This window comes from Carassius auratus, unplaced genomic scaffold (assembly GCF_003368295.1).
Source record: "Carassius auratus strain Wakin unplaced genomic scaffold, ASM336829v1 scaf_tig00215406, whole genome shotgun sequence".
Taxonomy (NCBI): Eukaryota; Metazoa; Chordata; class Actinopteri; order Cypriniformes; family Cyprinidae; genus Carassius; species Carassius auratus.
Window position 1 is genome coordinate 500,973 of NW_020528072.1, and position 11,528 is coordinate 512,500.

The window sequence follows — 11,528 nt, forward strand, 5'->3', positions numbered from 1 at the left end:
TTTTCTCAGCAAACCTTTAAAAGTGCTTTTAAATGTTTTATCTTTCAAAGGTTTTTACATTTAAAAGGGCATTGATTGAACATTTCTTCCTGTGTCATATATATCAGCTAAAACACATCATCTGACAGAAGCTTTTTGTTTTAACCCTTATGAATGACTGTTCATTTTAGGGATGTCACGATATTCAATTTTTGATATCACGGTTATCTATATCTAAAGAAACCTTGGGCGCGGGAAGGTTTCTGTAGATATCACAATATATGTTTATTGAGTTTTTCTTTTTCACCCAACGAACATAAGGATACTGATAAATGCAGGGCATAAGACTCTGGCTTTCTCCATCTTCTTTGAAGCTCCTATGAAATAACAAGAGAGAAAATACTGTCAAGTTCAACAGTATAGTGAATAAATATTAATGGTAACACTTTTACAATAAAATGTCATTTGTTAACATTAATGTATTAACTAACATGAATGAACAATGAATACATTTATTACACAACGTAACATTTTACAGTTTAATGTAGCAATTTGGTCATTTCGTTTTTCAAGATCAGTTTTAATTGTGTTACTGTTAATAGATTTGAACAAAGAAATAAAGTGTTACTACACACAGGCTCTATTGATTGCAAATACAAAAATAAGATGAGTAAAGAAAAACACATTACTTATTAAAATAATCACCATTTACTTAAATATATGAACACAGAAAACCGCTGTTAACAGGTTAATATAACGTTTCCCATTATATGACTAGTAAAATAATGGCAACTTTTACTCTGATGAATACGGCTCTCCTCGGAGTGGCTGCAAGCTCTGTGTCTTCTTCTTGTGTGGCAGATGTTAGCGTTAAGACACAATACTGCAACTTGGGAGCTCAACCAGGTACTGGTGCTGGAGTATTTGCATGTGGTGTTATCATAAGAGAACTGTTCATTTTAAAAATTTAAAAATTTAAGTAAATTAACATGATATCGATAATTGTTGCTTTGAATATCACAGTTATTGTCAATACCGGTATATCGCGACACCCTTAGTTCCTATTTTATGTTTGAGGTCTCAAATCTTAATAGTAATTATAAAATTTAGCTTTCTCCCCATTTGCATTTTTTATTATTAATTGGTATCATGAGTTATTCAAAATCCAAAAGGCAATTATTATTGCAAATTTAACTTGTATGAACTTTTTTCAGAACTGTCTTGAGGTCAGTTTGACCATAGGAAAAATAAATTGTAGAAGCTTACAATAAAATAGTGGTTGGAGTGCATTTCTTATAATTTAGTCCAATCTGAAACTGATATAAACATATGATGATTTATTTTCCTATTTTAATAAACACTAAAAAAGAATACATGATTTTTTTCATAGAGATGTTTAAAGCATATTATCACTTTTGTTTATAACCAGATTTTTATAAGATTAGGAAAAGTCATTAAGGATCAACCAGATATTTAAATTCTAAATATGTGTGTGTATGTGTGTGTGTGCAGGCACGTGCACAGGTAGGGCTCAACCTGTGCAGAGCACATGCCCTTTTTGCCCTTACACTCCGAAGTGCCCTTTTTTTGGTGGTGTTTTTATTTTTATTTTTTTATCAATGCTATTGGTCACCCTTTACGTCAGTCTGTCTGTTTTACAAATATTTAGCAAATGAAAGTTCTTAAAACGAGCTTGTGTAAATCTTATTCGATCCTCAAGCTGTCAGTCAGCTGATAACTCCGCCCCCTCTATATATTCATTGAATCAATTGAAGTTCCACAGCAGCCGCACAGTAGACACCAGCTGAGCTGAACAAAGTTTTGCGAAGGGTAAATAAATATCTTGTTGTTTGAATAAGTACTACTAATATCTATAAAGGCTCATATTTTATTTATTTCAGGCACGTGCACAGGTAGGGCTCAACCTGTGCAGAGCACATGCCCTTTTTGCTCTTACACTCCGAAGTGCCCTTTTTTGGTGGTGTTTTTTTTTTTTTTTTTTTATCAATGCTATTGGTCACCCTTTACGTCAGTCTGTCTGTTTTACAAATATTTAGCAAATGAAAGTTCTTAAAACGAGCTTGTGTAAATCTTATTCGATCCTCAAGCTGTCAGTCAGCTGATAACTCCGCCCCCTCTATATATTCATTGAATCAATTGAAGTTCCACAGCAGCCGCACAGTAGACACCAGCTGAGCTGAACAAAGTTTTGCGAAGGGTAAATAAATATCTTGTTGTTTGAATAAGTACTACTAATATCTATAAAGGCTCATATTTTATTTATTTGATGTCTGACTGACTCACTGACTGAGACATGTGGGACGTCGCCTGAGAGAGAGAGAGGGCTAGCATTTGCCATCTAGTCATAGCCAATACATAGCCAACACAGCCTGTGCATACAGTTGCATTTCATCTTTTATAAAATGCGATTTTGGCCAAATGCATTTTACCACAGGAAAAACTGAGCGCTCCGTCTATATAGCTAAAAAAAAAACTAGTTTGTAACCTAGATGAAAATGTAATGTGATGCCGTTTTAATGACGGACAGAAAAAAAAATCACATTTGCACACATTCGCTGGTGAAAAACGATATATTGATAAGTAATACAACAACATATAATTTGTTTTTACCATCATAACAGGTGCGTCCCCCGCTGTTTCGTACTGGAACTTACACAAAGCGACGAGTGATCCTCGTCACCTGATAATAAATTTCTTCTTTGATTTATGATTGCTGATACACTTAATTTATTAACATTTAGGCTAATCATGTTATGGTATACTCTCCGCTCGTCCTCACATGTATAAAATGTTGTAAAACATTGTTTTACTACAGTAATGTAGTAGTAACTAAAAAAAAATTACAGATCACTGAAATCTTTATATTTTATCATGCAGAATGTAATTCATGATTCATTCCAAGGCTTCATTTATTTGATCCAAAATACAGCAAAATCAGTAATATTGTGTAATATTTTTACAATTTTAAATAACTGTTTTCTATTTGAATATTTTAAAATGTAATTTATTTTTGTGATCAAAGCTGAATTTTCAGCATCATTACTCCAGTTCAGTACTCTTCAGTGTCATGTGATCCTTCAGAAACGCCTTTCTCTGCAACTGTAATTTTCACTATTTTTATTTATTTTTTCATTGCTGGCTTATTTTAGGGAAAGTGTAGTGAATAAGAGACCTTCAAGAGACCAACATCCCTGGTCCACCACAGTATCAATTTTTTGCCAGATACATGGCTCACAGAAGGTTGCTGTTGTATTAGGTTTAAAGAAGCCCTTAAAACCCTGTTTATCTATATTATCTAATTATCTAATATTATTATTATGGTTGTTATTAATCGTGAATAAATCTAAAGCTTTTGAGACTATTATTTTGTGTTATTGAATTTGTCATGAAGATGTGACCGTTTCTTCCTTTTATGCAGGCTTACTAAATAATCTTGATATAAAAAAGGGGGGGGGGGTGCCCTTTTTCAGTTTCAGCACATGCCCCTCAAAAGGTCTGTGCACGGCCCTGTGTGTGTGTGTGTGTGTGTGTGTGTGTGTGGTTATTAAATGGCACTGGGTCAGACCCCAAACTGTACTTGTTCAAACTATTGATGATGATATTTCTCTAAGCACAAAAAGGATGCAATGATACCTGCAGAAGAAAACATCACATTTTTTAAAACTAATTTACATGTTTGTGTGCTTACTGTACATATTCCTTGATGAAATATTGCGTCTCAGTACACCAATAAGATGAACCTTTAGGCTACAGCTGTATATAATCCCTTGACTCTATTTCTTTCAGATGAAAACACACTCCCCTGTTTAGCATTGCTCTTCGGCAGCATGTAAAGGAATGCTATAACAGATACTAACCATTCATTCTCTCTGCTCTTTTTGATCCTTCACAATGGCCATGATTGAAATAGACACCGATGAGGTCTTCCTAGTCCCAGCTCCTCCGAGCCCTGTGTGTGACTGCCGCCCCACTGTTCTTTCTACAGTCGCTCACTCTCGCACACGTACATATACATGAAAAAAACCCGTAAAGGTACACAAAGCACAGCCAGGAATCAAACACCCGAACAATTACCGAAGCATTTGTTTTTCTGTGTATATTAATTGCCACATTAGGTCAGAACAGCAAGCTTTCATTTAATAAACAAATGAAAATAATTTCCTAGTGCACAATTACAATTTCGACTTTGTAGATTTTTTTATTTATTATTATTATATTTTTTAAACACCAGGGTCCCTGGAGTACAGCAGAGATGGTTTAGCATCTTTTTTTTCACTGTATACTCAGTACACTTGGCTTGTTTGTGCTGCAATGGTAATGAGTCCCCATTGCATGGTGAAATTGGTGTAACAGTAAAGTTGTAGCATCAATTAGTCGTGTACAGTTAAAGCTTCAGAGCTGCACCAAGCTCAGTAGCCACTTTTTAACTTGAATGCAGACTTCACATGTTCACTTGCTGTTATTTAATAAAATTATTATAATAAAATACAATTGTTATCAGTAAAATTGTTAAATTAATTTACTAGTGAGCCACTTTTCTTCTTTCTCTAATCAAACTTGCTCTCAGAGAAGCAGTGATTCAATGTGATGTCATTAAGAAGGGAGGGGTGTTTCCAGGAAGTGCAACTATAGTATAAGATAAAAACGTGAGACGAAGTAAGAAAAACAATCTTGATAAATTCTTAATGGAACAGTAAATAATACCCTTGAGCTGTTTTAAATGCCACAGACTTTAACACTCACACCGATGTGCTTTTTACCCCCATAGCCTTTTAAATCACAGGCAGTGTTTTCACTCTTTATTTGAAACCATTTATCTTGATGTGTGCTCCCCCTTCCCCCAACTCACACCCTCCTCTCTCATTTTTATTTGTTTCTTTGAGGAGACACCTTAAGTTTATTTGTTTGATAGTGATGAGAGTCCCCTAAATCACAGTTTAAGTTGTACTTTTCCAATTTGGTGGCATACTACTCTGGCATCCTAGGACATTCTCAGTGCTTGGAGGGTTTCCCAGTTTAGAGTGTTCTTGCCTGGCATTATGCTTCTAAAATGAGTCATCCGTTTGTAAAAGCGAAGATTAAAGACAAGCTAAAATGGGGAATGCGATGTTCCCACAGCACCAACCCTTCGTGGAGCAGTATGGAAATGCACTTGTCACAGCTCTGTTAAGTATGAGTTGCCCAGTTCATGTGACAGCCTGATGAGTGCATAAAAATGGCCATTGCCCAAAGTGTCTGATACCTCAAACCTTTGTTCTTTGTAACACTATGACCCTATGACTATTTTTTTTTTGTTATCAGGTCTGATCTGATTTTAGTGGTTTATTTAACAGGCCTGCATTCTGACAAGTTTTGACACATGTGTGACACAAGTGTGGTGAAAGTGACCTGCAAAGGTTTTAAACTGAAAAACAAATAAAGATCTTTGTTGTTTTCTGCTTGGTTGCAGGTAGAGATGAACCTTCAAGTTACATATGCACAACGTGCAAACAGCCCTTTACCAATGCCTGGTTCCTCCTGCAGCACGCTCAGAACATGCATGGGATCCGCATCTATTTGGAGACCAACCACTCAAATACCTCCCTGACCCCACGGATCACTATTCCTCCCCCCATTGGTTCAGAATCCATACCACAGTCCCCATTAACCAACTTTTTAGGGGACAACAACCCCTTCCATCTACTACGGATGACTGGGCCCCTACTTCGAGAGCCCCCACCAGGCTTTGTGGAAAACCGCCTGCCTAATACACCACCGTTTGTCAGCCCACCTCCTCGCCATCACTTAGATCCTCATCGCCTAGAACGCCTTAGCGCAGAGGAAATGGGATTAATCTCCCAGCATCCCAGTGCCTTTGAGAGAGTGATGCGCATGACACCCATGACCATCGAGTCCCAGTCCATGGATTTCTCCCGCCGACTTAGAGAGCTAGCTGGAAACAACAACTCCACTCCACCACTGTCACCAAGTCGTGCCAACCCTATGCATCGCCTCCTCAATCCCAACCCCTTCCAGCCCAGCCCGAAGTCACCCTTTCTGAGCACCCCTCCACTGCCTCCCATGCCCCCTAACAGCACCACCCCGCCACAGACACAGGCCAAGACAAAGTCCTGTGAGTTCTGTGGCAAGACCTTCAAGTTTCAGAGTAATCTGGTTGTTCATCGGCGAAGCCACACAGGCGAGAAGCCCTACAAGTGCCAACTATGTGACCATGCCTGTTCTCAGGCTAGCAAACTGAAACGCCACATGAAGACCCACATGCACAAGTCTGGCTCTATGACAGGGCGCTCTGACGATGGCCTGTCCACCACCAGTTCACCCGAGCCAGGCACTAGTGACGTCACAGGAGAGGGTATGAAGAACAGAGATGGCGACTTTAGAGGTGAGGGCATGGGCCCTGAAAATGAAGAGGAGGAGGAAGAAGAAGAAGAGGAGGAACTAGAAAATGAAAGCAGGCCTGAGTCAAACTTCAGCATGGACTCTGAGTTCAGTCGGAATAGGGAAAATGGTTCAAAGGCACCTTCAGATGACAAGAACCTCTCTTTGGGGAAGATGGTGGAAAATGTAGGTCTCAGCTCCATCCAGCAGTACAATAACTTAATAGTTGACAATCGGAAAAGGCTTTTGTTCTCCAAAAGGATGTCAGAAGGGCAGAGGGATGCAGGTGACAACGATTCAGTAGTGGGGGAAATGGACCAAGTGGAGCGCACAACTGTGAATGGAAGGAACTGTGGCTCAAGCGACTCTTTCTCAGGCCTGTTTCCCCGCAAGCCCACTCCCATCACCAGCCCCAGCCTCTCCAACTCCTCTAACAAGAGGATCAAAATCGAAAAGGATTTGGACATACCCCCAGCCCCCCTAATCCCATCTGAAAATGTTTACTCCCAGTGGCTAGTGGGCTATGCAGCATCCCGCCACTTCATCAAAGATCCCTTTCTTGGCTTCAGCGATTCCAGACAATCTCCATTTGCCACCTCCTCGGAGCACTCTTCCGAGAACGGCAGCCTGCGATTCTCCACGCCGCCAGGGGACCTGCTGGACGGGGGCCTCTCCGGCCGCAGTGGTACCGCTAGTGGAGGCAGCACCCCACACTTGGGTGGGGGGCCGGGCAGGCCCAGCTCAAAAGAAAGCAGGAGGAGTGACACTTGTGAGTACTGTGGGAAGGTGTTCAAGAACTGTAGCAATCTGACAGTGCACAGACGCAGCCACACAGGCGAGAGGCCCTACAAGTGTGAGCTTTGCAACTACGCCTGCGCCCAGAGCAGCAAGCTCACCCGCCACATGAAGACACACGGCCAGCTCGGTAAGGAAGTGTACCGCTGTGACATTTGCCAAATGCCCTTCAGCGTCTACAGCACGCTCGAGAAACACATGAAAAAGTGGCATGGGGAACACTTGATGACGAATGAGGTCAAAATTGAACAAGCAGAGAGAAGCTAAGCCAGATTTCGTATTTTGCCTCATAATTCCTTGATTATAAAAGGGGTAGCTGGATACTCTGTTTTTTTTTTTGTTTTTTTGTTTTTTTTGCTTTTTTGTTTGTTTGTTCTTTCAGATTAATGGTTTGAGTTAGTTTTGTCCTAGGAAACTGCCATCTGAGAATGATAAAGACATTGAAGAAGAGGAAATTATTATTATTTTTTTAATTAATTTGGAGCTGGTATGTCACCTATCTATTTGTGGATACATTAGACAACATTTTATAAGGAGCCTTTAACTGTGCAATAATTTCTGTATTTATTGGATTTTTTTATGTTTTGACATATGCAGGTTCATTTTTTTTTTTTTTTATTCCATTATGTTATGATTTATTTCAAATGCTGAGATTTTGTTTAAACTCAAAAGACATCCTGAGATTTTTTGTTAGTTTGTTTTTAGCAAAACAGAGTATCATTTGAGAAATCCACAGGCCGCTGCTTACGATGTAGATTATTTAAGCTACACATGTAATTTCTTGAAGAGAAGCCGCATTCAATCTTCAAATTTTGAAAGCTCAGTTGAGAAAGCTTTGACTTTCTTTTGTTTCCTTTTTTGTTTATTATTCATACTTACAAAACGAGCGGACAACAATCTTTAGACCTTGTAGCATGAACTGATTTTAAACATGTCATCTAATTGGGAATGTGGCACTGAATATCAGTTCTAACAATATTACTAAAGAGGACTATGGGGCTGAAACCTCCATCTACCCGAAAGGAGAGGGGACTATAAAAACAGACAAAAGTCAAGGCAGCTGCTTATCGGTACCTAGTACCGACCCAGACAACGCTAGTCATAGGATGGATTGTGTTTTAGGTCTCACTAGGTCTCAATAGGGAATTTTAATTGCCAGCACCCTTTCCATAGACACTGCACTTAATCAAACCATTTGATTTTACTGAAGAGCACAACAGTGGTAGAAGGAAGATGGCTTCTAAACAACTCAGGGTGAGCTGTATAGCTACTTCTGCCAAGTCTTTTATCTGATCTCAGCCGTCTTCTCTGATAAAGCAGTCCGGTCCTCTGGTTCAGCTAATTCACAACCTTCACACTTCATATTACACTGCCAACCACCCCTAAATGTCATGAATCAACTCCATCTTTCCCATAAAAGTGGCTTGTCATACTACAGCGTTAAGTTAAGGGGACACACATCTAGGCCAGAGGATGAAGCAGATTTCATACACTAGGAGAGTGATTTAATCACACATACACACACACACACACACACAGGAAAAGAAAGAGAGAGAAGGGTCTTTACAGTCCAATTCAGGTTAGTAAACCTAAAAGCACATTAGTCAAAAGCAAGGCAGCACCACTGTTCTGTTTCCATTGACTGACATTTAAATCTAAATATTGTTCATTTGTGTTCAGTTATGTTGTTTCATTTTTTGGGTGTATTAGGGTCTGCAGTTCTAGAGGGAGTCACCACTTTAACCAGATTAGATTAGAATTAATTCAATTTATATGTTCAGCAATGTTGTCATTCTATTAGAATGTTTCTTAAATCGCTTGAAACAGCCCTATGCATTTTTGTACATATATATTTATATATACATATATATATTTATCAATCATTTTGAGAAACAAATTTATACTGCAGAGTAAATCTGATTATAGTTAAAAAAAATGTGTATGATATTGATTTATCTGGTTAATCTGGTCATGTCCCGTGGGTCAGAGCCATCAGCAGGTATGCAGATTAGTCAATTGCACAGTAAAGAGTGTATGTCATGACCTGTTGAGCGTGTGCTAAAACAGTAAGACATTTTTTTTCTTTCTTTCTTCTCATTCAGGACTCCCTGTGATGTGTAGTTGAACGCATTCTCAGAAGTAGCAACACGCTTACAGAATGCACAGCTGAATTTTCCCTTTTCTTTTCTCTTCTATCCAACTGATTTATTGGCAGTTAAACAGCCTTCTTTCGACAAGATGCCCTAACCAGCGCAAACGATTGAAGCGAGGGAATATTGTGGTTTAAAAAGTGCAAAAGCAAACTAATGAAATAGAAAGAGAGAGAGAGAGAGAAAGAAAAGTAAACATACACAGCTCTTCGCAGTTGACCCGCACTTTATTATTTTGATTTACATATTTGAAAACATAGTGAAAACGGCTTCTGAGCAAGAAATTATGTTAAAATATGAATTTATTGGGCCTTGCTAGAGGGAGCATCTGAGATTGAAGTGCCAGTGTTGATAGGCTTGGCTTTCACAATGCTGGCACTATAAAAATGAAATTAATTTATTTGGACAGTTTTTGTACTGCCATTCAATTTGACATGAGTGTGCCTTGAATACTGATCTTCCTATTTATTGTCCTATAAGACAAATGCAACACTTTTGTGAAGCAAAGAATTGAAGAAAAAAAAGTCCATGTGGTTTTAATCTGCTTCTAAAAGAATAATGATAAAAACAGATATGTCATTTAAAGAACTAAGTTGATCTAAAATGTAAAGTAGCCAGCATAATACTAATGTGTGTCAATGTGTGTATATATGTATTCATATATGTACATATAACAGCACAAAAACACACACAATAGACAAATATAAATATAGATATGTAAAATTTTTCACTTCAGGACAAGACTGCATCCCTTGAAAATAATGGACGATTCTTTTGCTACAACTAGTCAAGGAAGAGGCTGGAATAAAAATCAGGAACTGCAGAAACGTGTAAAAAACAAAAAAACTAAAAAAAAAGTAAAACGTTTAGTGCACTCTGTCTTAAAATACGTTTACAGTATTGAAACAAGTACAAGGTTAAAATGATATTTCTGTGTATGTGTGTTTTAAACAAACAAGAATTCTCCTTTTCTTTTCTTTTTCCTTTTTTTTGTTATCAAGTTTGCTTATAAAGTTTCTCTGAATGCCATAGTGGCGTGTGTATATTGGTTTTTGGTGACGGGATTTTAAGTATATATATACATATGACATTTCTGTTGTTTACTGTAAAAGTATACCAGTATTTGTAATATTGGAGAATACCTGGGCATTTTACAAAAAAATTATATATAAAAAAAAAAAAAGAGGAAATAAGAACCCCCCCCCCCCAATTATCATTTCTTTCTGTTTTTTCTTTTCTTTTCTTTCTTTTTTTAAACCAAGTTTCGTTTTACAGTCCAATTTAAATGGTGGGTCTTTAAAATGTTTTGTCACTGTAACTGTAAAAGTCCTGAGTTTTAGTAACTTTTCTGCCTTGGGTGTAAGAAAATAAAGATTCAATTAATCAAAAGAGAATTGCAATGGGGCCAGTGACATTTACGTATGGAAAAATACTGAGGTTCCTGTCATGTATGTCTTTCTGGTTTCTTCTTTGGTAATGGGTTTTCTTAATGGCTGGAATGAAATACATGTGTAGGCACTATGATGTGTTTATGTGTGTGTGTGTGAATGTGTGTGTGTATGTATGTATATATATATATATATATATATATATATATATATATATATATATATATATATATATATATATATATATATACTGCATATGTACACACATTTGGCAGGATACAATTGTGAAAATTGAATTAAAAATGTACAGATGAGTTTAAGGTGAGGTTGTTTGATCTTTTACTGTAGCTACATATAAAACAGTAAATGTTTGTTCACTCTTATCTTGGTTGTAAATAATTTTTATATGCTTGCCCAGACTTTTTGTTTCTCTCTCTCTCTCTTGATCTTTTTTATTTTTTATTTTTATTTGTGTGTTCTGGTTGCAGTGTGTCTTTTTTAATTTAATTATTATTATTATTTTTTTTTATATAAAAAACAACGCCCCTTCCTGTCCTCTGATTTTTGGGGTGTAATACCTCATTTCTGGGGCCTGTAAAGTTCAGGTTTTTTTAAGCATGAGAAGAATAGAGCACAAATACAAGATGTTTTAGTTGTCCAAGTCTTTATTGTGTCATCTTTTTCTGATCAGGAAGTAAAGAAAAGGTCTGGAAATTTTGGATGGTCTTTCTCTCTCTGTCTGTATCCTTCCCTCTGCACACACACACACACACACACACACCCACAGGAAACAGGCTCGCTCATAATGTCTAAAATA

General features: G+C 37.6%; 1 protein-coding gene across 3 annotated transcripts in view; it reads left to right on the plus strand.

Annotated features, from left to right (window-relative positions):
- The window catches only part of LOC113094542 (B-cell lymphoma/leukemia 11B-like), a 50,787-nt gene extending 39,911 nt beyond the window's left edge, over window positions 1–10,876 (plus strand). For 2 of the 3 annotated variants that reach the window (XM_026260118.1, XM_026260119.1), the window contains one exon: window positions 5,450–8,011. In XM_026260118.1, the coding sequence (XP_026115903.1) occupies window positions 5,450–7,440 (1,991 nt within the window). In that variant the 3' untranslated portion in view covers window positions 7,441–8,011. Of the gene's footprint in view, window positions 1–5,449; window positions 8,012–9,275 lie in introns of those variants that run through there. The other variant, XM_026260121.1, reaches the window with a different exon arrangement.
- Window positions 10,877–11,528: the final 652 nt, after the last annotated feature.